The sequence below is a fragment of the Manis javanica genome, chromosome 18 (assembly GCF_040802235.1).
Source record: "Manis javanica isolate MJ-LG chromosome 18, MJ_LKY, whole genome shotgun sequence".
NCBI lineage: Eukaryota > Metazoa > Chordata > Mammalia > Pholidota > Manidae > Manis > Manis javanica.
This window is the reverse complement of record NC_133173.1, coordinates 3,440,684-3,466,835: the sequence shown is the minus strand read 5'-3', so window position 1 is coordinate 3,466,835 and position 26,152 is coordinate 3,440,684. Positions and strand designations below refer to the sequence as shown.

At 39.4% G+C, this 26,152-nt stretch overlaps 1 protein-coding gene and 1 pseudogene across 2 annotated transcripts in view; one reads left to right on the top strand and one right to left on the bottom strand.

Moving 5' to 3' along the window:
• The window catches only part of SEC11A (SEC11 homolog A, signal peptidase complex subunit), a 38,141-nt gene extending 17,187 nt beyond the window's left edge, over window positions 1-20,954 (bottom strand). The window contains exon 1 of one of the 2 annotated variants that reach the window (XM_017650746.3): window positions 20,620-20,954. In XM_017650746.3, coding sequence (XP_017506235.1) covers window positions 20,620-20,670 — 51 coding nt within the window. In that variant the 5' untranslated portion in view covers window positions 20,671-20,954. The remainder of the gene's footprint in view (window positions 1-20,619) is intronic. The other variant, XM_017650745.3, reaches the window with a different exon arrangement.
• A 159-nt stretch (window positions 20,955-21,113) lies between these two features.
• LOC108391226 (small ribosomal subunit protein uS2 pseudogene) lies at window positions 21,114-25,745 on the top strand (annotated as a pseudogene).
• Window positions 25,746-26,152: the final 407 nt, after the last annotated feature.

The window sequence follows — 26,152 nt, the reverse complement described above, 5'->3', positions numbered from 1 at the left end:
AAAAAAACCAATTATAAAAGACATTTTGGGGTCAATTGGGGAGCTCAAATATGACTTAAATGATACTTAAATGACTTAATATTAATGTTAATTTTCTTGGATGTGATAATGATTTTGTGGTTATGCAGTATACTGTCCTTATTCTTCTTGGGAGATGCTTGCTAGTAGCAATTAATTAGTGATGCTAGTAGTTACAGGTGAATTGTCATATCTTCGACTCGATTCAAATGATTCAGAAAAAATTCACATATATGCACACACAGGTAAGTACACAGCAAATAAGGCAAAATGTTAACAACTGTATCTATATGGTAGTTTACAAGTGTTCATTGTGCTAGTCTTTCAATTTTCCTTTTTTTCCAACTTTACTGAATTGTAACTGACAAAATCATAAGGTATTTGAAGTGTACAACATGGTGATTTAGTATATGTGTACCTTGTCAAAGGATCCCCCATAGAGTTAATTAACACATCCATCATCTCATGTATTTACCTTTTTTTTTGAGGGGGCGGATATGATTTCTCTCAATTTTTCTCAAAGTATAGGAAAAATTGGAAGAATATAAACAAAATATGTCAGTGGCCACATCCAGGGCTATAATACCAGGCAATTTTGTTCTATTTTGTTTATTTGTATTTTCTACTTTTTTCTTTTTAAATTAATTTTCATTTCTATCAGAATATGATATATACAGAGAGCCAAGAGATACATAATTTGGAAAAAAAAAAGCAATGACCTGGCCATGGCAGGCCACCCCCAGCAATCATTTTCATCTCTCGTAGCTATTTCTTCTGGTATTTACCCTCACGCTTCTAAAAACTGATTCTCTTGTTCTCAAAAATCTGGATCAATAAAATTACCCATTACAATGAGGATTTTAGCTCTCTCACACCACTTTCTATTTTTTTTTTCCCATGAAATCGACCTGCTTCTCCTGCATACTTAAATTTAAAAGTTTCAAGTTGCATATGCTTATAAATGCACACTTTATCTCTGGAAGGTTACACAAGAAATCGGGGACAGTAGCTGCTTCTGGGAAGAAACTAGAAATCACGGTGGAAGGAAAATACTTTCCAATATATATATGCTTCATATTTTTAAAGTTTTTCTAGGAGCAAGGATAACTTATTCAAAAATAAGTTGTTCAGATTTTTCTTAGGTCTGTGTTAATTGCCATAACATTCTCTTCTGGCATTCCAATGAAGTATGACATAACTGTCATTATAATTAATGTCATCCACAAAGGAAGAAAAGGAAATGTGGACATTTTCTAATAGACACTTAGAAGTATATGCCGTTCCTTGAGCAATGGTGTGATCTGAGACCTAGTCTGACACTCTCACTTGTAAGTGTGGAAACGAAGGCACAGACAAGCCAAGGAATAATGTACAGCCATTGGCAGGCAGAGCGCCAACAAAATTCAGGTCCCCTAAATTCCACCTCTTCGAAATAGCAGCTTTTTAAAGGTTAAAAAAATACAGTCTTTTTATTCAGAAGTCAGAGCTGAGGAGGTGAAGTAGAAGAAGCCAGAAGTAGGAAAACTAGCTTGTAAAAAGTAATTATAGTCAACAAATGGATAAGCAGTCAAGAATTCAGCTAAAGGCTATATTTTCCAAGCTTTCCATGCTAAAAAAATAAATCACCAACTACTGATTGGGACAATAGCTTCTGGACCTCAATCCAGAACCTCTGAGGGAGAGGCTGTAGGATTCCATAAAAAACACAAAATATAGTTCCATGATCCCTTACTGAAAACCCACGGGGATAAGATACGTTTATAATTCAGACCTGGCCAGATTTTGAAAAAAGTAACACCTGCATGTACCGTATGTCACACAGCAGCACCCACAGCAGGCAGGGCCTGTGACAGTTCTCATAACCAAGCACATTAGTATTTCTGCAGCAAACACAAAAACCTCCCACTGAAGTAAGGAAAAACTAACAATAGGCAAATGCCAATCAGTTCAAGTCCATTTTGTTGAGGAAAATATTTCCATTTTCAGACAGGCACAGATGTAGCTTGTCCGAATACATGTGGGATATCTAGTAAGATAACTGTTCTTTAGAAGAAATATGAAAGCCAAAAACATTATGATTCCTATGTCCCTACAAGGTCACTAGCCTGCCCATAATTACCCTCCCCTTTTTCTTCAGACCTGTAATACTACCTTTCACTACAGAGTCATTACTGTGAAATTTCTCTCACCAAGATCATCCTCACCATTTATTAAAGCAAAATGCTAAAGCCCCTCTCCATGGTTGGCTGGTATGTTCCTTAAAAGGTGTCAGTGAGAGAAGCACACTATTTGGTAAAACAAGTATCCTCTCTGAGCAGAAGTTTGAAAAACAGCATGTTATTCTCCCCTCTATTTCCTTTACTCAAAAGACAAACTATAGCCTCCCCAGCCCCTGCTTTCTTTACCACCACAGCTGAATGCTCAGGCATGTGCACGGCCAGAAAAAGTGTTGTCTCTTTCTGGCACTGACAGAAATAAGGTGGCGACTATTTAACTTTCTCATTGGCCACATCAAGCTGCTAGTAAGACATTGTGATGTGTGTAGAACAACCACCACAGGACTGAACAGCACTATTATTTTTGTCTAAAAAGTGCCTGGAACGATATGTTCCTCAATGCCCAAGATGAAGCTAGAAAAGCATCTTATGAAAACCAATCAAAGCTCTATGTAATATCTCTTGGTAGGTATGGTGTGGGGGTTTGTGTGTGCTATTTTCCTTTTGTACTTTTAAGAGGTAATGTGGAACCTGCTCCCAAAAGTTCTGTGAGTAGAATAATCTGCATGGTAATTTAAAATACATTGTAAGTAACATATCACAAGAATTTAAGAAAACCTAGGACAGAAAATTCAGCAAGATAAAAGCTGATCATAATTTTAAATACTATAGTTTATTTTCAACAGGCCATAATCTGGAAGTTATGTACTAAGCACTTATCTACTGTAGTTATCAAATACACCAGTATATTTCCTATTCATGTAAGAGTTATTTGAAGTCCATCATGCAGAATATTTTCATAAAAGTCAGACTTCCAGCCATCTCAAGTAAAGAAAGAAATGACCACAGAAGCAAAAATATGACTCAAAGCTATAAAATAGCAGTTGGCCTAAGTCCTAAATTCCATTTATTTTAACACCTCAAAGCAGAGACTCATTAATCCATAACTATAATTCTCTGCTTTCTAACTCACAGGAGCAGAAGTGATTAGAAGCTAGAGTATTAGGGGCAGATACAATGATAGCAGCTAGAGGTAAAATCGATGGCGTTGGAAAAATTGAAGTATGTCCAGAATGAACAGTTATTATGGCTCAATGAAGACACTGATAGTCCCTGTGAAGAGCCCAAATGAAAATAACAACAATAAAAAACATGAATCGTCTAAACAGGTATAATATCAATAAAGTAAGAGAAGTTTCATTTTTAAAAATCTGTCAAATCTTTTTAAAATCTGACAAAATGAAAACGTATCTATACATACATATATAGCAGCTTTATTCATAATAGCCCCAAATTTGAGAAAACCCAAATGTCCATCAACAGATGAATAAATTACACTATTTCCATATAATGGAATACTACTCAGGAATAGAAAAGAATGAACTCCTGACATACACAACATACATAAATCTCAAAAATATGTTGCTTGGGCCAAGCTGGAGTAACAGGGACCAAATTAATCTTCCTGCCTAGAATAACTAAAACACTGGCCAAAATACATGAAACAAAGGTTTCTAGGCACTGGACATGTGACTGTGTCCAGGTAGCAGAGGACTGTGATTACTTAGAAAGGAGAAACAAGGTGGGCCCTATGACTGCCCCAACTTACAGACTGAAGAGTTTCCAGACCACAAGGCAACAGGGAAATGCAGACAGAGCCGGGAAGTCTCCTTGACTTGAGGATAAAGAACTGGAGTCTGGGGAGACAAAGGCAGCTAGGGAACTGCAGAGCAGCAGAAATGAGATTTCCACAAAGATCTTCAGCTGAGGAGTGAACAGAGATGCTCAGCACATGCATATGAGGGAATCACCAAGAACGGACAGAGAGGCATCTGAAAGGAGTAGACGGAATGATTCTCAGAGCTCATGGGGCAGGAGGAGTTTGTTCCACCAGCTGTGGGAACATAACACGTGGGCTTTGGATAGAGTACTCAGAAAGGTACTGTTCAATTGTGGTGCAAAATTAGCCTGAAACTAAAGGCTGCTCTGGACCCACCTTTAAAAAAGTCTTGAAAGGATTAAACCGTTTCCAAGGAAGTTGGTTTATTCCAGAATAAAGATGAAGAATACTTAGGCACATACAAAAATATCTAGCACCCAAAAAAGTAAAATTCAGTCTGGCAACCAATAAAAAAATTACTATTCAAAGAGGCAAAAATAAAAAACATCTAAAACCTACAATAAGGAGAAAAATCAGTAAATAGAAACAAACCCAGAAATGAAGGTGATGATAGGATTAGTACACAAGGACATTAAAACTGTATATTCAAGGAGGTGGAGCAAAGATCGAACACATTAAATCGATGCTTGGATGACAGAAAATATATCCATGGCCTAAATGAAACCTCTAGAGATGAAAAGTAAAATGACTGAAATGAAAACCACCCAGGACGGAGTAACAGCACATCAGCCACCACGAAGAAAAGTTTAGTGAGTCGCAAGTCACAGTAGTAAAAACTATCTCAATGAAAAAGAAAAGGAAAAAAAGACTGAAAGAAAGTGGAGTATCAGCGAGCTGAGGAATAACACAAAGCAGTTTAACATGTGAAATTGGATTCATCAGGCAGAAAGGGAGGACAGAAAAAAAACTGAATAGTGGTAAAAATTTTTCCAAATTTGATTAAAACTGTAAACCCATATATCCAAGAAGCTTATTAGCAAAACCCAAGCAGAAAAAAACTTGAAAAATAACAAAATACAACATAATCACCAAACTGCTTAAAGCCAACAATAAAGAGAAAATTACAAAAGCAGCCAGATTTTTAAAAAGACATTATACAAAGAGGAAGGCAGAGTCCAAGAGACTTCTCTCTGAAAACAACAGAAGGCAGAAGACACTGGAGCAACATCTTGAAAAATATTAAAAGAAAACTGTCAACCTAAAATTCCAGACCCTAAGAAGTTTCCTTCAAAAATGAAGACAAATAAAACCTTTTCAAACACACAAACTAAAAAATCACCAACAGACCTATTCTAAAACAACAAAATCTTTAAAAAGTTATCCAGGCAAAGGAAAATATCAAATAAAATCTGGATCTACACAGAGGAATGTAGAGCATTGGGAATAGTATGTTGGTAAATATAAAATACATTTTTCTTACCTAAAGGCCTTTGAAAAGATAATTTACTTAAAGCAAAAACAACAAGGTATTGGGATAACGTGTGTAGAAGTGAAATATGCAACAAAAGCACAAATCCCAGAGGAAGGTAAATGGAAGTACCTTAGTGTAATGTTCTCATACATGAAGTCGTATAACGTAACTGGAAGACAGGCTGAGATAAGTTAAAAATGTGTATGATGAGCCTTAAGGCAAACTAAATCACAAGGTATATCTAACAAGCTACCAGAGAAATAAAATAGAAATAAACAAACAAAAATCACCCAACTAATCCAAAATAAGGTGGAAAAAAAGAAATGAAGAACAAAAAGCAAATGGGAGAAATAAAGAACAAAGATGGTGGATTTAAACACAACCATTTTATTAATAACATGAAATGTAAATGACCTAAATGCTACACTTAAAAGGTAAATACTGTTGAATTAGACTTTTTTTTTTTGAGAGGGCATCTCTCATATTTATTGATCAAATGGTTGTTAACAACAATAAAATTCAGTATAGGGGGGTCAATGCTCAATGTACAATCATTACGAATTAGATTTTTTTAAAAAGCCCAAGTTGCCTATAAAAAAATTGAACTTTAAATACAGACACAAATTTTGTGAAAGTAAAAAGATAGAAGAACACATCATACTAACTTTAATCAAAAGAAAACTGAAGATATGAAAGATGGATGGATGAATTGAGTGGTTAAATTAATATCACACAAAGTAGTTTCAAAACAAATATTCCTAGGTATAATGAAGGTCATTTCATAATGATAAAGAGGTGAGTTCATTATGAGGGCATAATCCTAAACATTTATGCAACTAACAACTTAGCTTCAAAATATAAGAAGCAAATACAGACAGAATTGCCAAGAGAAAGACAAATTCACAGTTACAATTAGAAATTTCAAAAGCCCACTCTCCTAATAATTGATATGGCAAGAAGACAGAAAATAAGGATAGAGAAGATCTGGACCCCACCAACCAGGCTGACCTAACTGCTATTTATAGCCTGTTCTGCCCAATAGCAGCCGGGACACATGCCTCCTAAGTACACATGGAACATTTTCCAAGATAGACCATACTTAAGAACCACAAAACATGTCGAACAGAAAAGAATTTAAATTATGCAAAGTGTATTCTCCAATCACAGTGGAATGAAAGCAGAAATCAGTAACAGAGAGATACCTGAAAAATCCTCCAAGTATTTAGAAATCAAATGATTACTTCTAAATAACCCATGGTAAAAGAAGAAATCAAAAGAGAAATTAGAAAAAGTATCTGCAACTGAATAAAAACAAAAATACAACATATCAAAATATGTGGGATGCATCTAAAGTATTGTGTAGAGGGAACTTTATAACAGAGTAATGGCCTGTATTAAGTAAAAAAAAGGAAAGGTCTTAAATTCTACATTGTGTTTTTGTTTACACTCTGTTCAAAATATTTTGCAATTTCCCTTGTGATTCTTCTTTGACCCATGGGTTACTTAGAAATACACTGTTTAATTTCCAAATATTTGTGGACTTCCCAAATTAAGCTTCTACCTTCAAACATTAGGAAAAGCAAATGAAACCCAACATAACCCATGAAAAGAAAATACTAAAAATGAGGAAGAAATAAATGAAACAAGAGGAAAGTAAAGAAAATCAAAACAAAAGTTGTTTCTTTGAGAAGATCAATTAAAAGGAAAAAGAGAACATATGAATAACTAATATTAGGAAGGAATGAGAGGTGACACAACTAGAGTAATACATATTAATTCGTATTAATACAGATACTAAAAGGATAAGTATTATGAATAGCTTTATACCAGTATTACCAATTTCTAGAAAGACATAAGCTACGAACACTCACTGAAGAAAAACAACATGAAAAGACCTATATTTATTAAAGAAGTTGAATTTATGGTTTAAAAACCTTCCCACAAAGAAAAACTGCAAGTTCAGATGGCATTAACTGGTGAAATTCACCAAGTGCTCAATGAAAACCTCGGTAACAAGTCTATGCAAACACTTCCAGAAAGCTGCAGCAAATGGAGTACTTGCCAACTCCTTCCATGAGGCCAGCATTACTGATACCCACCCCAAAGATGTTACAAGAAAACTACAGAACAGAATCATGGATATAGATAGAAAAATTATTTGTAACATTTTAGCATTTCAGGTACAACAATATACACATCATGACTAAGTAGGCCTTTACTGGGAGAAAAAAAGACTTCAGTATCTGTTGCTAAATAGTTTCACAGAACAAGACAGAAGAAAATCATCAAGGATATAGAAAACTTAAGTATCATCAACCAACTAATATGTACAGAACACTCCATTCAAAACAGCAGAGTACACGTTCTTGTAAAATATACATGAAACATTCTCCAAAGACCATGCTCTAGGCATATAAAAAAGACCCTCAAATTTTAAAAGACTGCAATGATATAAAACTATGTTCTTCAACCCCCGCTGTTTTGAGAGAAATCTTCTGCATCCGTGGATGTTTTAAGGCCCTTGTCTAGCTTGGATTAACACATAGTCTACAGGCACACACCTGATCATCTACAATTGCTCTCTTACAGCACTAAACTATGTTTTCTACCTTTATCTTGCATCTACCTACCACTTCAGCATTTTATTAAAAATAAAAATAATAATAATAATAATAAAGGGAGAAATGTGGGATCCACATATAAATCAAGTATAAAAATCAAACGAATATTCATATTTGACCTGATTGTTTATAGTTCATAATGTGTGATCAAAACCGAAAGTTTCTGTGATGACCGCCCTTGTACTGTTCACCATGTAAGAACTTATTCACTGTGTAAGACCTTGTTCGTTATGCTTCAGAAGATTGGAGATTGACGAGAACTAGGCTTGGGGTGGATTAATGATTGTGCATTGAGCATTGACCCCCTGTACAGAATTTTATTGTTGTTAACAACCATTTGATCAATAAATATGAGAGACGCCCTCAAAAAAAAAAGGACAAAAAAAAACAAAACAAACTATGTTCTTCAACCACAGAGGAATTTAGAAATCAGCACTAGGAAGAAATTTGGAAAAATCCACAAATATTTGGAAATTAAGTGACATTCTTATAAATAACCCACGGGTCAAAGAGGATTCATAAGGGAAATGACAAAATATTTTTAACTGAGAATAAACAAAAACACAACATATCAAAATTCATGGAATGTAGCTAAAGCATGGCTGAGGGGGAAATTTATAGCTTTAATTAGAGAAGAAAGATCTCACATCAATAACCCAAAATTTCAAGAAACCAGAAAAAATAGCAAACTAAACACAAAGCAACCAAGGATAGAAATCAAGTTTGGAGCAGAAATCAAAGAAATAGAAAACAGATAAATAGAGAGAAAAAAAATCAATTAAATTCACAGAGACAGAAAGTAGATGGTGGCTGCCAGGAGCTGGGGGCGGGGAGAATGGAGAGTTTTAGTTCTGCAAGATGAAGAGTCCTGGAGATTAGCTGCACAACAATGTGAATGTATTTTACCCAACTCTATACTTAAAAAATGGTTAAAAAACAAAAACAAAAAAAAGGTTAAGACAGCACATTTTGTTATATGTATTTTACCACGATTTTTTTTTCTGTGTGTGATTTATTTCTAGTTTCATATCACTGTGGTCCGAAAAGCTGCTTGATACAATTTCGATCTTTTTGAATTTATTGAGGCTCCTGCTGCTGCCTACTATGGGATCTATTCTGGAGAATGTTCCATGTTCACTTGACAAGAACATGTATTCTGCTGCTTCTGGATGGAATGTTCTGTAGAGATCTGTTACGTTATGTCTCTGTGATCTAATGTTCAGTGCCTCTATTTCCTTATTTATTTTGTCTGGTTGATCTACTGATGTGAACGGTGTATTAAAGTCCCTTAAAATGAATGTGTTGTAATTTATTTCTCCCTTTAATTCTGTATTTGTTTTACATATTTAGGTGCTCCTGTGTTGGGTGCATAGATATTTATAATGGCTATATCCGCTTGTTGGACTGACCCCTTTATCATTATATAATGTCCTTTGTCTCTTGTTACTTTTTGTTTTGAAATCTATTTTGTCTGATGTAAGTACTGATACTCCTGCTTTTTTCTCCCTATTATTTGCAAAAAATATCTTTTTCCATCCCTTCACTTTCAGTCTGTGTATGTCTTTGGGTCTGAAATGAGTCTCCTGTAGGCAGCATATAGATGGGTCTTGTTTCTTTATTCATTCTGCCACTCTGTCTTCGGATTGGTGCATTCAGTCCATTTACATCTAAGGGAATTATTGATAGGTATGTACTTGTTGCCATTTTATTAACTGTTTTGTTTTCGTTTTACAGCTTTGTTCCTTTCTTCCTCTTACAACTCTTTTCTTGTTATTGATGATTTTCTTCAGTGTTGTGATTAGATTTCTTTTTTTACTTTTTGTGTATCAATTATAGGCTTTAGTTTTATGGTTATCATAAGGTTCAAGGATAGCTTCCTGACTATACAGCAGTCTGTATGTTACGTTGCTCATTGCTCTATTTCCAACACAATCTCAAAAGTACTTTTCTTCTTCTTCTTCCACACTTTATGTATTAGATGTCATAATCTGTACTTTTTGTGTATCCCTTGACTGATTTTGAATATAGCTGGTATTATTACTTTTAATTTCATACTTGCTTGGTCATTAATTGGTCTACTACCTTTACTTGGGTTTATTTTTACTGGTGAAAATTATTTAGCCTTAGGAACATTTCTATCTACAGCAGTCCCTTTTACATATCCTGTAATGCTGGTTTAGTCATAAATTCCTTGAGCCTTTACATAGAAAACTTGAATATCATCAACCAACTCTGTTCAATCTCTGCTTCAAATCTGAATGATAATCTTGCTGGGTAGGATTCTTCTGAAGGTCCTTCTTTTTCAGTACATTTAATATTTCATGCCACTCCCTTCTGGCCTGCTACTCTAGTCCATGGGGGCCTTGACTAGCCCTCCATTCCACAAACTTATTTACTATACTGATATCATACTGACTGGACTTGGTGGTTGGGCTTTGTGACCTGGATACCTTGGTGAAAACACGTATGTGGCCTGTGTGGAAAAACTACCACAAAAAGTCCCATCTCATTGAAAATTCTTGGGGTTTGGTGGTCCTGGTCATGTTAAAATACCTCTTTCTAGACAAAGGGCAAGTTGCTACGTCTGATTCCTGCTATCATTAAGAAACTTAAAGGCTAGAGGCCTCTTTGGATTTTGGCAGCAAGATAACTCACTTGGGTGCGCTGTTACAATCTATCTACTAAACCAATTTTGAGCCAATTTTGGGTAGGGCTCCACAACAGGGCCAAATTGCAATGAAAGCTGTTCTATCACCTGGGCCATAAGACCCAGAAGACCTCATGGTGACTTAAGTATTTGTGACAGACAGGGAGCCTTTGGCAGTCCTCTACAGGTTAATGACAGCACATAACTGTGGATTTGAGGACAAAGCTATGCTCTTCTGAAGAACTGTTATCCTTTACTGTAACAGCTCTAGCTCGCTACTGAGGTCTAGTAGAGACTAAATACTTCACCATGGAGCACCAAGTTACCGTGTGACCTAAACTCCCCAGCATGAACTGAATGCTGCCAGATCCACAAACCGTCAGGTTAGGCATTCACAGCAGTACCCCCTCATTAAGGGAAGTAGTAAGATTGGGCTCAAGCAGGTCCTGAAGATACAAGTTGTATGAGCAAGGGACTCAGATACTCACTGCTCCTACTCATGCTACAATGCTTTTCTCTCTCATCTTACACCTGCTGCCTCACAGGAGTTCCCTGTCACCAGTGGACTAAGGAAAACGTTGGGCCTGGTTTTTAGATGGTTCTACATGAACCATTGAGCACTAAGTAAAAGTAGCCAGCTGTGGCATTATATCCCCACTTAGAGTTGACCATGAAGGATTGTGATGAAGAGAAATACTCCCAGTAGGCAGAACTTTGAGTCATACAACAGTTGTTCATTTTGACTGGAAGGAGATGGCCACAGGTGTGGATTTATGCTGACTCAAGAGTAGCTAGCAGTCTAGCTGGATAGCCAAGACTTGGAAGGGACATCACTGGGAAACTGCAGAGATAAGGTCTGCAGAAGAGAGATGTGGCTAGAGCCCTCTAAACAGGAACAGAGAATGTGAAGATAGTTGTGTCCCATATAAATGCTCACCAAAGAATTATCTCAGCCAAGGAATATCATAATAATTAGATGGATAAAGTTAAAATTATGTGGATGTGTCAGTCAGCCCATTTCCCAAGCCACTCCTGTCATGCCTAGTGGACTCATGATCAGAGTGGCTGTCTGCAGCTGCCAAGAGGAAGGTCAACAACATGACTTTCACTCACCAAGACCAGTTTGGTTTTAGCCAACGGTGAGAGCCAACCGCAAAGATGAACAACCGCACCACTCCTAACACTGGGTCACTTCCATTACGAAAGGGGAAGCAGTTTCTTCTGACCCGAACAGACTCTGCATACGGATCGTCTTCCTTGTCCTTGGTATTTCTGTCAAAACCACCATCCATGAACTTAGAGAATGCCTTATTCCTCATCATGGTACTCCACACAACATTGCTCTGACCGGGGAACCTAGCATACAGGCAGTTAGAGCACAGTAGAGGGCACATGGTCATGGAATTAACCGGTCTATGTCCCCCATCATCTTCAAGTAGCTGGCCTGAAAGAGCAGTGGAATGGTAGGTCAGGCATCAATTTATTGTCTTTCAACTCCAAACCCATCCTTCTTCGTATTTCTAAAGCTGACCTCTATAAACAAATTCTCCTTTTCCAACTGGCTCAGTGACATTAGGCTTTCCTAATAAAAGGCACTGAAGGGCCACTGCAAAGTGACGGAGGGAGGAAGGGGCTTCCCTGCCCACTCCACGTTTTTATTTCACACGGTAGCAGGTGGATCTGTATGAAGGAGGCCTGGCAGTGCTCACCTCAGTGACCTTCACAGACTGGCTCCTGCCCCATAAACCGTCTAGGAAATTTCTCAGCCTCTCAGCTGGCCACTTCTGTGCACCAGCTCCAGATCACTACACTGACCAATGTCACGGCCACCATGACAGACTGCATGTTCCTATGGCAGCACCCTCACCAAAGAGGTCTGAATCTCAGGCTTGGGAAGAGGGATGGAAGGTGTTTTGAGATTTCTTTCCCTGTTCACTCTTCCCCATCCTAGAGGGCAGAAGCTTTTTTCTGTACATGCTACATCTAAATCCCTTAAGAATCTTCTTTTATCCGTTTTAGTAGTTAAGCATCATTTGCTAGTTAACAACTCTTTATATTAAGTTTTCCCCTGTTTAATTACTGGTGTTTCTATCTCCTGAGTGATACAAATGGCATTGTGAAGACAGTTATGGCACCAGCCAGGCACTAGTAACACTTTGTGGCACTTTGTGGGATGATGTCTAATGCCCTCTGGTGCAGTTTGTGCTCTGAATTAGCAACCACTACATACAGGGTTACGTCACCTACAGGCAGGATTTACTAGTCTGGATTCAAAGGATGGAAATGTGTATGACGTCTTTTACAGCGCTAATACAGGTCACCTCAGGGACACCGCGGGCTTGGCACCAGATCACCGCAACAAAGCAAGTATCACAATATAACCAGTCAAGTGAATTTTTTGGCTTTCCAGTGCATTCAAAAGTTATGTTTACACTAGTAAGTGCTCAACAGCATTATGTTTTAAAAAAAGTGTACACGCCTTAATTAAAAAACTTAACTGCTAAAAAATGCTAACCATCACGTGAGCTTTTAACAAGTCATAATCTTTTTGCTGGTGGAGGGTTTTGCCTCCATGTTGAAGGCTGCTGACTGAAGGGGGTGGTTGCTGACGGTGGGGTGGTTGTGGCAATTTCTTAAAATAAGACAACAATGAAGTATGACATATTGATCGACTCTTCCTTTCACAAGCGACTTCGCTGTAGCATGAGATGCTGTCTGAAAGTATTTTTAACCACAGAACTTTTTCAAAACTGGAGTCAATCTTCTCAAACCCTGCCACTGCTTTATCAACTGACTTGATGCCATATTCTAAATCCCCTGTTGTCATTTCATCAGTCTTCACAGCGTCCTCACCAGGAGCAGATTCCACCTCAAGAAGCCCCTTTCCTTGCTGATCTCTAAGGAGCAGCTCCCCACCTGTTCAAGTTTATCAAGAGATGCAGCCGTTCGGTCTCATCCTCAGGCTCCACTCCTAATTCTAGTTCTCCTGCTATTTCTACTGCATCTGCAGTGACGTCCTCCCCTGAAGTCTTGAACCTCTCAAAGTCATCCATGAGGGCTGGGATCAACTTCTGACTCCTGTTCATGTGTTTGTTTTGACATTTCCCATGAATCATAAATGTTCTTAATGGCATCCAGAATGGTCACTCCTTTCCAGACTTTCAATGGACTTTGCCCAGATCCATCAGAAGAATCACCATCTATGGCAGCTGTTGTCTTAGGAAGTGTATTACATAAATAATAAGTCTTGAAAGTCCAAATTACTCCATGATCCGTGGGTTGAAGAATGCTGTGTTAGTGGCACGAAAACAACATGAATCTCACTGCGACGGCTCCATTGGAGCTTGTGGGGGACCAGATGTGTTGTTAGTGAGCATCATATTTTGAAAGGAATCTTTTTCTGACCAGTAGTTCTCAACAGTGGGCTTAAAACATCAGAAAACCATGCTGTAAACAGATGTGCTGTCATCCAGGCTTTGTTGTTCCATTGATGGAACACAGGCAGAGTAGATTTGGCATAATCCTTAAAGACCCTAGGATTTTCAGAATGGTAAGTGAGCATTGGCTTCAACTTAAAGTCACCAGCTGCATTAGCCCCTAACAAGAGAGTCAGCCTGTCCTTTGAAGGTTTGAAGCCAGGCCCTGACTTCTCCTCTCTAGCTATTAAAGTCCTAGATGGCACCTTCTTCCAACAGGAGGCTGTTTCATCTACATTGAAACTCTCTTGATTACTGCAGCCACCTTCATGAATGATCTCAGCAGATGTTCTGGGTGACCTGCTGCGGCTTCTCCACCAGCACCTGCTGCCCCTCTTGCACGTTTATGTCACGGAGATGACTTCTCTCCTTAAGCCTCATGAACCAGCCTCTGCCAGCTTCAGACTTTTCTTCTGGAGCCTCTTCCCCTCTCAGCACAGGATCAGCATTAGGGCGCTGCTCTGGATTAGGCTTTGGTTTACGGGAATGTTGTGGCTGGTCTGATCTTCTACCCAGACCAATAGAACTTTCTCCCTATCAGCAATAAGGCTGTTTCACTCCCTTATCATACCTATGTTCAATGGAGTAGCACTTTCAATTTCCTTCAAAAACTTTTCCTTTGCCTTCACAACTTAGCTAATTGGCACAAGAGGCCTAGCTTTTGGTCTTTCTTGGTTTTTGACATGCCTTCCTCACTAAGCTTAATCATTTCTAGCTTTTGATTTAAAGTAAGAAAAATGTGACTTTTCCTTTTACTCAAATACCTAGAGGCCACTGTGGGCCTAATCTCAGTATTGCTGTGTCTCAGGGAGTAGGGAGGCCTGAGGACAGGGAGAGAGATGGGAGTGGTTGGTCAGTGGAGCAGTCAGAATACACACAACATCTGTCAATTAAGTTTACTTATATACTAAATACTAATTACTAATATACTGTCTTATATGGGTACAGTTTGTGGCACTCCAAACAATTACAACAGTAACATCAAAGATCACTGATCTCACACACACACACACACACACACACACACACACACACACACACACACACATAAAACACAAGTATAATAATGAAAAACATTGTAAGAATTACCAAAATGTGACACAGAGACACAAAATGAGCAATGCTGTTGGAAAAAGGGCACCAACAGACTTGACAGACACACAGTTGCCACAAACCTTCAATTTGTAAAAAACACACAGTATCTGCAAAGTGTGAGAAAGCAAAGCACAGTGAAGTGAGGAAAGCCTTTAATCTGCTGGGATATTTCTACTTCCCATTCTCACAACTTTGGGTTCTGCTGGTGCAGAAGTTTTCATTCCTAAAGGAGATATCCCTCAACTACTGGGCACAAAAGTTCCATTAAACTGAAACTGAGACTGTCACCTGGCCACACTGGGCTCCTCACACCACTGAGCCAAAACACACAGGACAGGGGGTTCTTTATTGGCAAGGGTGATTGAGCCTGACCATTAGAGAAAAACAGAGTTGCAACTACATAACGAAGGAAGTGAGTATAAGTGTATACGGAGAGTCCTCTGAAGCCTCTCTGTGCCCTTGTCCCGTGATAAAAGTTAGTGAAAACTAACAACCCAGTTCAGGCAGGCTACTCGTGACATTAACTCTTGAGTAAAGATTGGGGTCATTCCACCAGACAAGAAACCACCAGACAAGAAGCAACTTGGGTTCTTGCTGAGAACAGAAGGACAATGGGATGGTTACTGGGAAGAAGAATACAGCTATGGCCACATGACCAATTACAGAAACAAAGGCTAGCTGAGTATTAGAGTGCAGTTTTACTTTTATTTTAATTTGAAAAGTAAAATACGACTAAAGGCTGTGTATAGATGCTGAATGGACAAAGGATAGGCTGTAGTAGTTTTGTACTTTGCCAATTTGGCTAAATTAGACCTAGGTTTCCCCAAATCTCCTTCCCTGTATGGCTCTCGGTTAGAGCTGGCCAAAAAGAGAAATTTGCCCAAGATCTGGAAGTGAAAGGGAAGCAGCTATTACTATGCTGAAGGTCAATGTCATTAGAGGCAGTTAGAGACAGACATTAAGGGTCTGGCAGAATTCAGTTTGTTCTCTCTCTTCCCTGCCCCATGTACAGCTCCTCAGGCTGACTAGCAGAGACTAGATATACAGGCAATAGACATCATCTACTCTCCTTCAGTGTGGTCCCACTCCATGGGCCAGACATGGACTTGCCACCTACAGCAATGCTTTACAAGACCTGGTTAGTGACATTTCTCTGATCCTCCATCTCTGAGATGCTTTAGACTCTTCTCATCCAGCTTCTCCCAGAATTGTGTAAGAACTTATTCCTATATTAAACTCCATAAAATTCATAGTGGTTCTACTTTCCAGACTAAACCCTGGCTGGTAAACCATGCTTTTCAGATAAAGCTTTCTGTCCCTGTGGACATCTTCTGTGCTTGGACACTATCTTACCTCCTTCCTTGAACTCAGAAAAGATAACATTTTTGAATAAAAGTTTTATGCTTGTATTTATGTCCATGGAGATAATATTATGAAAGAAAAAAAAAAACCCTAGAAAATGTGAAGTACCTAGGAATCAGTGCCAAGTAAATGGCTACATCCTTACTACAGTGCTGTCTTCTAGATTTTGCTCAGAGTTACATAGGATAAAGAATGATTTCTGGATGCTCAAGAATATACCCATGGATAATAAGTGCAATTTATAACATAATTTTACTTGTGATTTCTTTGTATATATAATGGAGGCTGATGTTAGCATTTCTACATCAAAACTGGACAATTCATTACGGAATGTCCACACCCTGCCAGTGATATTTTCCTGATCCTAAACAAGACCAGATTAGTTTTCAATAATCTAAAAAAGCAATGGATCTGTCCTATTTGCTGCACACTCATTCATATTAGATACAAGTATAAGAAAATTCTCCTAGGTCTCTATGTGCTCTACAAAAGGGCTAATTCATTAAAAAAAAAAAAAAAGTTACCGAAGATATCCAGAATTCAATCAGATATCATTAAAACAGTCATTAAGAGTTATTTGATCCTAAGAGCCAGGAAGATATAAAAAGAAGGATTCTGTCAAGTCCTAAGGTCATTAAATTTAGGCAGGAAGTCATAAAGGTAATTTCCTGATAAGCAAATTCTGTGAAAGCCTGTTTAGTCCCATCAGAGCTCAAACATGGACCTAGTAACATCCTGGCCTATATTCTCTGGTCATTAAGAATTCTCAGAACTCAGTGAAAACAATCCCAGGAATTTTACACATGCACGTAACATAAAAATTATTTGGCCCATTACACACTTATTTTCTTAGTAAACATCTTCTGACCCTAGGAAAACTTCCAATTAAGAACAGAAATGCAGAGGTAACTATAGTCACTGTGGCAAACATTTGGTGGTGTATATAATTGTCAAGTCACTATGTTGTACATCTGAAACCAACATAATATTGTATGTCAAGTATATTCCCCCAAAAAGGAGCCATACCAAAAACAACAACAAAAAAAACCCAGGAATGCTTAAAGGAAATTATGTGTAATATTAATATTTTATGTTAAGGACTCTGTGCATATTTGGTACTTTAAGTATTTGTAAAATTTAAGAGAATTTGACCTATTGAAGTCATATGTCAGGTTTGTAATTCCAATTTAATGTGTATAATCAATTATTGCAGATTTATTATTTTAATCAGAAAGTATACTCTTTATATACAGTATTGAAACATTTGAAAGACCTTAAGTCATGGATTACAAAAATCACCTAAGCAATCAGTGATGTCTGTTAAATAATTAACATTCTTAAAAAGGAAACTTTAAAATTAATAAAATAAATTTAATGTTTTTAAGATGTTTAAGTTGTAAATTAATATTCAAAGACCCAAAGTTAAAATTTGCCTGACATAAAATAGGATAAAGGTTTGTAAACTGATTCTAAAAGGTTAAGAGCTTAAGTTTTAAATTTTTAGCTTCTGTAGACTGGATATTATTTTTTTTAATGAATGAAAACTCTCAATAGGCTTTTCTACATACAAAGGCCAACCCAGCGAGCATCAAAACCCTAACCTACAATCAGCTGTGTGGAGCCAATTTACTAAATGTTCAGGAATTTTGCAAGCTGGTTGTTAAACACAGTGTTATTAAAAATTAGTTCAACTAAATTACATTAAAAACAAAGGTAATAAATATTCTAAATTCATCAGTGCCTAATTATTTCACTATACACTACTTAAGGCTACTTTTTTCTATTTTATCTATAAAGTAGAAATTATAGTTGTATGTTACCACATCTTCTAATATCACAATCAGTGATGTCATATTAGTATCTTGAAATCAGCCATGTTGGGAATATTTACACCAAAGAAATAGGCAAACCACAAATCAGGGCTTTATGGACTAAGAAAAGCTGCAGGAAAATGATGATCTGATGAAAGGAGTCACTTCCCACAGGGTGAAGACAAATAAAAACAGTATATAATAGCTAAAAGGACTTTAGAGATCACCTAATATTCTAGGGCATTCCCCAAAGTCTCAGAAAGAATACAAGGGGAGTTCTGAAGACATTTAAGTACATGAGGTTTGAACAGAAGAAATGTTCATAAAGACAGCATAAAATAAGTAGGAAAGGTAAACGGAGACAAGACTGAAACACTGAGAAATTGCAGACTATAAACAATTGGGACTTACTGCAAATGCCATTCTGAGGGGTTTGAGCTTTAACCTACAAGGCAATGTGGAGCTACGGAAAGTTTGAGGGCAGGAGAGAGATGAATCTAGCAAGAGTTGATAGGATACAGTGAAGTTAATGAAACGCTTTATTCTTAAAAACCGTGAAGCAGACATAAAAAAAGTACACTACATATAATAAACAAAAGTCTTGAATATGGCACTAAAATCAATTAAAATTCAAAGCTCAAAATAATACATACCCTATGATTCCATTTAAAATGCAACCCATACATACTGACAAAAAGCACATCAGTGGTTGCCAGGTGCTAGTATTTTCGGCATAAATGGAAAAGTTATGCAAATGACAGCAATTTTAGAAGAGTAAAACTTAACTTCTAGCTTCCCTCTCTTCATTCCATTAGCTCTCATTATCTCCGGTAACTGTCAATTCTTTTTCCCAGCTATTGTGTACAAGTAAAATCTCATTTCATAACTTTCTCTCATTCTATCCTCATGCTATCCATTCCCACCAAGCCCTTCTTAACAACTTCTGGGAGGCTGTTCAATTTCTTCAGGTACGTAATTTCTTCAGGTATTCCTACCTCCCAGGTATATAAAGCACGACACAATTAAGAAGAGCTCCAAATAGACACTGTTTTGCTTTAGTCATTTTCTATCCATTTATGCTCCTTGAAGGCAATCTCTTATTTATCTTTGCATTTCCCTCATCATACCTAGCATAGGGTATAATATAATAAATAGTAGGCCCCAAATAAGTATTTCTCCAGACAATGTCTGTGGCACCTAGAAATTCAGAAATGAGTTAAAAAAACAACACTGTACAAGTGAGAATCTGTTATAACAAAGACATAAACATTTTGTGCATTTTGAAAAGAACAATCGATATGACCAGAAGAATTCGGAACATGTCTCAGAGGTTACACTGAGCTATAACCCGAGTGTGGAGGGATGTAATGGGAGGTTACATACCTACTTCATTAAATAGTGTAAAATAAAAGTCCAAGAGAAAAACCTTTAATAGTGACATCAGGATAATTCTTAACAGCAAATACTGTAAAAAGATCCCACCAAACTAGGCTCTGCAAACACATTTGGTGCAGAAAACAAAAAGGAACAACCTTTTCTAAAGACTAATTATTACACAAGAATTTCCACTGCCATTTGGCACACGATCTAGAAGTCCAAGCTGGAGTAGTGTTTAAGGACAAAATGAGATCTAAATTTCAAGATCCTTGTGCCAATACTGGACGGTATACCCGAAGATTCTGAGAGCTGCCACCTTACTGCTAAGTGGACTCAAGGGCAAGTACAGCAACTGCCCCATCTCTAAAGTCAGAGGTGGTCCAAGGAAAAGTCAGTTGCAGCCTGCTAGGGCCCAGGCGTACCCGAAGGGTTGCGACGGGCGTAAAGCAGCAAAACCGCTCTCGTGGGGCTACGACCGCCTTCCTGCGCATCCTCGAAGCCAGAGCAGCAGTGAACTGCTAAACCTGGTCGTCGCAATCCATCGGGAGTCGCCGCGACTGGAGAAACCATGAGTTTGCCGCCTTACCAAGTCTCAGACAATAAGCGCCCGCAACTCCCAGTTACAAAGCGCCCTGCGGTTTCCACTTGCTCCCGGCTCACCGGGAGGAAGGGAACGTGAAGCCTCGGCTTCCAGCTCCGCCCGCAGCGGCACCGAATCCGCTGGGGGCTAAAAATAGGAGACGGGCAGAGCGACCTCTGGCCACAATCCCCGCTAAGAGCTGGACCGATCCAGGCGTCAGACCCACTCGGGCCCTCACACAGCGGACCAGAGATCCGCGGGGCCGCGCAGCGGCAGCGCCGGAGGGACCAGGGCAGCCCGGGGAAACGGGGCTGCCAACCTCACCTGCCGCTTGTTCATCCGCCGCACATCGTCCAAAAAGTCTAGGGACAGCATGGCGGGGCCGGCGAAGGCCACGCGGGGAGCAGGGAGGATGCTTCGCTGCCGGTAAACGGCTGGCTCTCCCGCGGCGCTTACACTGGGTAGGACCCCCGGTGCCCGCACTTCCGCTTCCGGGCCGGGAACCGGCGCGGCCGCGCCTCTCTGCGGAGAGCCGACCAACGGACTCGCGCGCTCCTACCAGCCTCCGGGCCTGGCCTCGTTGCCGCAGGGCTCCCTGACTCCGGACCTCGCTTGCTGAGAAGCCCCAGAAGCCACTGGCCGCGCTCAGTCTTACCGCTCCTCGCGGAAGCGTTGCCTCGGAGTTAAACGCGGGCCCCGCCCTGCTGGCTCCGGAAGGCGGGCTCTCTGCATGTCTGGCCAATAGGGAGCCGCGTCCCCGGCGTTGCGACAGCAGCGGCCCCTGAGTGGTGGGCGCGGGGCGGCGCCGGCGCGGGTCTGGGTGTGGCGCTGACGGTGGCCGCCCGGCACTGTCCGGGAAGCTGAGGGCGGAGGTGGTGTCAGGCGTGCAGTTCCCGTCAGCGTGGAGGACGTGAGAGACGTACAAAGCGCGGCCTGAGCCTGTCCCGGGAGGTAGGGAACTCCTGGTCGGAGAGAAAGCAACCCAGTGCGACTAGAAAACAACCGGGCGGTGCAGCGGGGCGGTGAGGGCACCAGGCGTGCAGGTTGTCAGGGCCCCTTCCTCCCCGAGCCCGACCTCGCTCACGGCATCGGCCCCTCCTCGAGCTCCAGCCCCCGGGGCGTTACCTCGTGCACCTTGATGGGACCCTTTTCTCGCTGCCTTTTGCTCTGCGTGTAAGTAGCCTTTGCTTTGACTGGCGGAAGCTCCCAGTACTCACCCAGGATGCGAAGGACAGAGCTGGTCTCCTGCTTTGACTTCCCTCTTTTTCAAAAGACTGGTTTATTCACATTAGGGGAAGCTGAGTGAAGGATATACTGGAACCCTTTGTACTATCTTTGTAGCTCTTCAAATCGAAAATTATTTCTAAATAAAAAGCAAAGTAGAGTTGAGGATAACTATAATTTTAAAGGGCAGCTAAAAAATTTGGTGGAGGATGGGACCTTCCTACGCTGCTGGTGGGAATGTGAAATGGTGCAGCCACTTAGGAAGTGAGAGCGGCAAAAGGTTAAATGTAGAGTTACCCTGTTAACCATGTTAACCAACGGTTTCACTCCTAGGTTTATATCCAAGAGAACCGAAAACAAATATGCACACAAAAACTTGTACCTGAGTGTTCATGGCATTATTATTCATAATAACTAGCAAGTGTAATTAAATAACCCAATGTTCACCAACTGACGAATGGATAAACAAAATGTGGTATATTGTACAACGGCATATTGGCAATAAAAAGAAATGCTAGAACACAGGTAAACCTTGAAAACATTAGGCTTAGCATAAGAAGCCAGTCACAAAAGACCCCGTATTACATGATTCCACTTATATAAAATGTCCAGAATAGGCAAATCCATTGAGACAGAAAACAGTAGTTGTCTAGGGCTTGGAGGGTTGGGAGAAATGGGGAGTGACTGCTAATGGGCATGGGGCTTCTTTGGGGGTATTGAAAACGTTCCAAACTTTATGGTGGTGATAACTGTACAACTCTGTGAATATACTAAAAACCATTGAATTGTGCACCAAAAGTTGGTGAACTGTATGGTATATGGTATATGAATCACAAAAGAGCTGTTATGAAAAATAAAAATAAAAAAGAACCATTGATGTCTTGTTAATTGTTAAATTCCAAGTGGCAAATGCACAACTTGGCCCATATTAGGCACCCAATGCATATTTGTCGAATTTAAAGTGTGTGTGGGTGTGTGTGTGGTGTCTCCAGCTGCTGCCCCTAGGCACACCATATTTATTGAGTTGAAAAATGAATTCCTGATTTCTCCAAATTAGGAAAGCCTGTGAAGGAAAATACACATTAACTCCTTGAGAGCAGGGATCTTGTCTCGTCCACCTCTCTATCCTCCGGTCTCACCAGTGCCAGACTTGTAGCAAATAGTAGGTTCACCTTTGTATTGTGAAGAGCCCTAAGGCACAAAGTCAATGTTAAGTCAGTTTATCTGGGGAGCTAAAAAAGGAAGCTCAAAAGGGGTAGAACAGTTGAGATATGGGTAAAATTGTTTTGATATATGAGTAAAGTGGGCAGACAAAAAGAATATATCCAGTGGAAGGAATTGCAGCAATAAAGGTATAGAGGCAGGAACCGGAAAATGTATTTGAACAGTCCAGTTTGATATTCCACCCTTGCCCATACCTTAAGGAGCTGGGCTAGTTAGGTATGCAGGTGCTCTCTTGGCACTGAGGAAGCCCGAGCAAACCTGACATGTCATTTGTTGTTTACACATGATTTGCACTCACAGCCACATTCATATACTACTCTGCATCTGAAATCTTCTGCTTCCATAACCCACTTTATGATGGCTACTTCTTTTTTATTTCTCTGTATGTTTTATATTATCCAAATAATACATGAATACATTCTGTTGATAAAATATTAAAGTAAGACAAGCAGTCCTGCCATTCCATTTCTGGCTACATAACCAAAAGAATTGAAAGGGTCTTGAAGAGATATTTGTACACCTATATTCATAGCAGCATTATTGACAACAGCCAAAAGGTGGAAACAAACCAAGTGTCTACCGATAGATGAATGGATAAACAACATGTGGTCTATACATGCAATGGAATATTATTCAGCCCTAAAAAGGAATGAAGTTCTCCCACATGCTATGACATGGATGAACCTTGAAAACATGCTAAGCAAAATTAGATACAAAAGGACAAATACTGTATGATTCCCCTTATATGAGGTATCTAAAGTAGTCAAATACATAGAGACCAAAAGTAGAATGGTGGTTGCCACAGGTTAGGGAGAGAAGGAAATAGGTTAAATAGGTACAGTTTCAATTTTTCAAGATTTACTGATAAAAGTTCTGGAATTGTATGGTGGTGATGGTTGCACAACAACATGAATACACTTAATGTTGCTGTACTCTACATTTAAAAGTAGTTAAGATGGTAAATTTTGACCACAATTTGAAATAAAAAAAATACAGGCATATATGGAGTAAAAAGTGGAGGTCTTTGCTCTCCTTCTCTTTTCCCTCTCTCCACTGATCACCACTGCAGTTTTTCCTTCTAGTATTTTTTTCCTATATACATAAAATTTACAGTCACTTTTTTACATAAATGATATCACACTGTACATTTCCTTTCAGTTTTTGCTCTCCATCCACCAATTTACTCTCTTCTACTTCTATAAGTCCTCCAGTCACAGGACTGCGATTTTTCCCCATCTGCCAGCATTCTTCCAACATGTGGTCCCTGGACTAGTGACCTATCAAGTTGTCTACAAGCTATTCTAGTAGGATGAGAAGCTTTTTACACATCTACCTCACAAGTTTTAAATGTCAGATTAATTATGACTTTCCCAGAAATCATCTTACACTCTCATTAGTCATTTCACTCTGAAGGTTTAAGTTGTGTTGGCACTATAGTTTTGTTTCAGCTGCTGTTCACTTCACAGGATGCTATTAATCTAAACTAATGCATTGTTTCATAGTATGCTCTATTATGTATTAAATTTGAAATTTCATTGTGTTACATTTTATTTTCAATTCACAAAAATGGACCAGTAATTCCTGCTCTATTATGTATTAAATTTGAAATTTCATTGTGTTACATTTTATTTTCAATTCACAAAAATGGACCAGTAATTCAAACTAGTTGGTTGAAAGTTAATTAAATCAGGATGCTGAATACTTTTAAACTCAGAAAAAATGTAAGTGAAACATTGACCAGAAATCCTGTGTAAATAAATATACAGGGTGAATATGACTGTGCTTGGGATGAGTGATCCTAAGTGTGATGAACTATGAAGAGCAGCTAAAAAGGAAAAGTGCTCCCTTTCTGAGCCGGTCAAGGGCTCCATGTGGCGGTTGGTCCCATTATAACAACGGGAAACTTTCACAATGTCTGGAACCCATGATGTCTTGCAAATGAAGGATGAGGATGTCCTCAAATTCCTCGCAGCAGGAACCCATTTAGGTGGCTCCAACCTTGAGTTCCAAATGGAACAGCACATCTACAAAAGGAAAAGCGATGGTGTCTATATCATAAATCTGAAGAGAACCTGGGAGAAGCTTCTGCGGGGAGCTTGTGCCATTGTTGCTGTTGAAACCCTGGCTGACAGCAGCATCATATTGTCCAGGAACACTGGCCACTGAGCTGTTCTGGTTTGCTCTGCCACGAGCCACTTCCATTGCCGGCCACTTCAGTCCTGGCACCTTCACCAACCAGATGTGGGCAGCCCAATCCCAGGGCTGACCACCAGCCTCTCACAGGGACATATCAACCTGCCCACTGCTGCCCAGTGTAACCCGGACTCTCTTCTGTGCTCGGTGGATATTACCATCTCGAGCAGCAACAAGGGAGCTTACTTGGTGGGTCTGATGTGGGGACTGCCAGCCCGGGAAGTTCTGCGTATGTGTGGCACCATCTCCTGTGAACACCTGTGGGGGGTCATGCCTGATCCTTACTTCTACAGAGATCCTAAAGAAATTTAAAAGGAAGAGCAGGCCAACACTGAAAAGGCTGTGACCAAGGAGGAATTTCAGGGTGAATGGACTTCTCCTGCCCCTAAGTTCACTGCTGCCCAGCCTGAGGTCACAGAGTGGTCTGACGGCATGCAGGTGCCCGCTGTGCCTATTCAGCAGACCCCACTGAAGACTGGAGCACTCAGCCTGCCACCAAAGACCAGTCCACTGCTCCCACTGCTCAGGCCACCAAATGGGTAGGAACCACCACTGAGTGGTCTTAAGCTGTTCTTCCATGACTCTTAAACAAAAAGGAAACAAGGTGGATGGAAAACAAACTGTTTCTACAAGTTGTGTCCTTTTATTTTGGTTCAGGATGCCTGGAATTACTTTAGGTCTCTGGACATGGCCCACTTCAGATAAAGCCCACTACAGATAAAGTATATTGCTTTTCAAAAAAAAAAAAAAAACGGAAAACTGCTAATAAACATAATAAGCCTCTAAGAAGTATGTCTTATTAAACTGGTAATCTATTTGCCCCTGGTTCCCAGTACATTATGTTATGAAACTTGGTCAAATAGTGGCATAAAGCCAATGAAGCTTTAGGGCCACTTAAAAAAAAAAGTTCAGTGGCCAATCTGATAATCAAAACAAATTTTTCTAGAGGAAGAAAAACCCACAAAATAATGCTTCCTAATAAAACATTGATAAAATTTCTCCCTAAAGATAAGAGTAGTGATCAAAGCTATAAAGGCATCCCTTAAAGTTGAACTTTTTATAGCCAAAACATTGATAGATCACATTCTTGCCAAGAAGCTTTTAAAATCAATCATAATGTTAAATATGCTCAGTAAGAAAGCTAAATAATCTTTTGGCAAAATTCCTTTATGAAAATATAGTGTTGGGGAAAAAAAGATACTGTTGGACATCACAC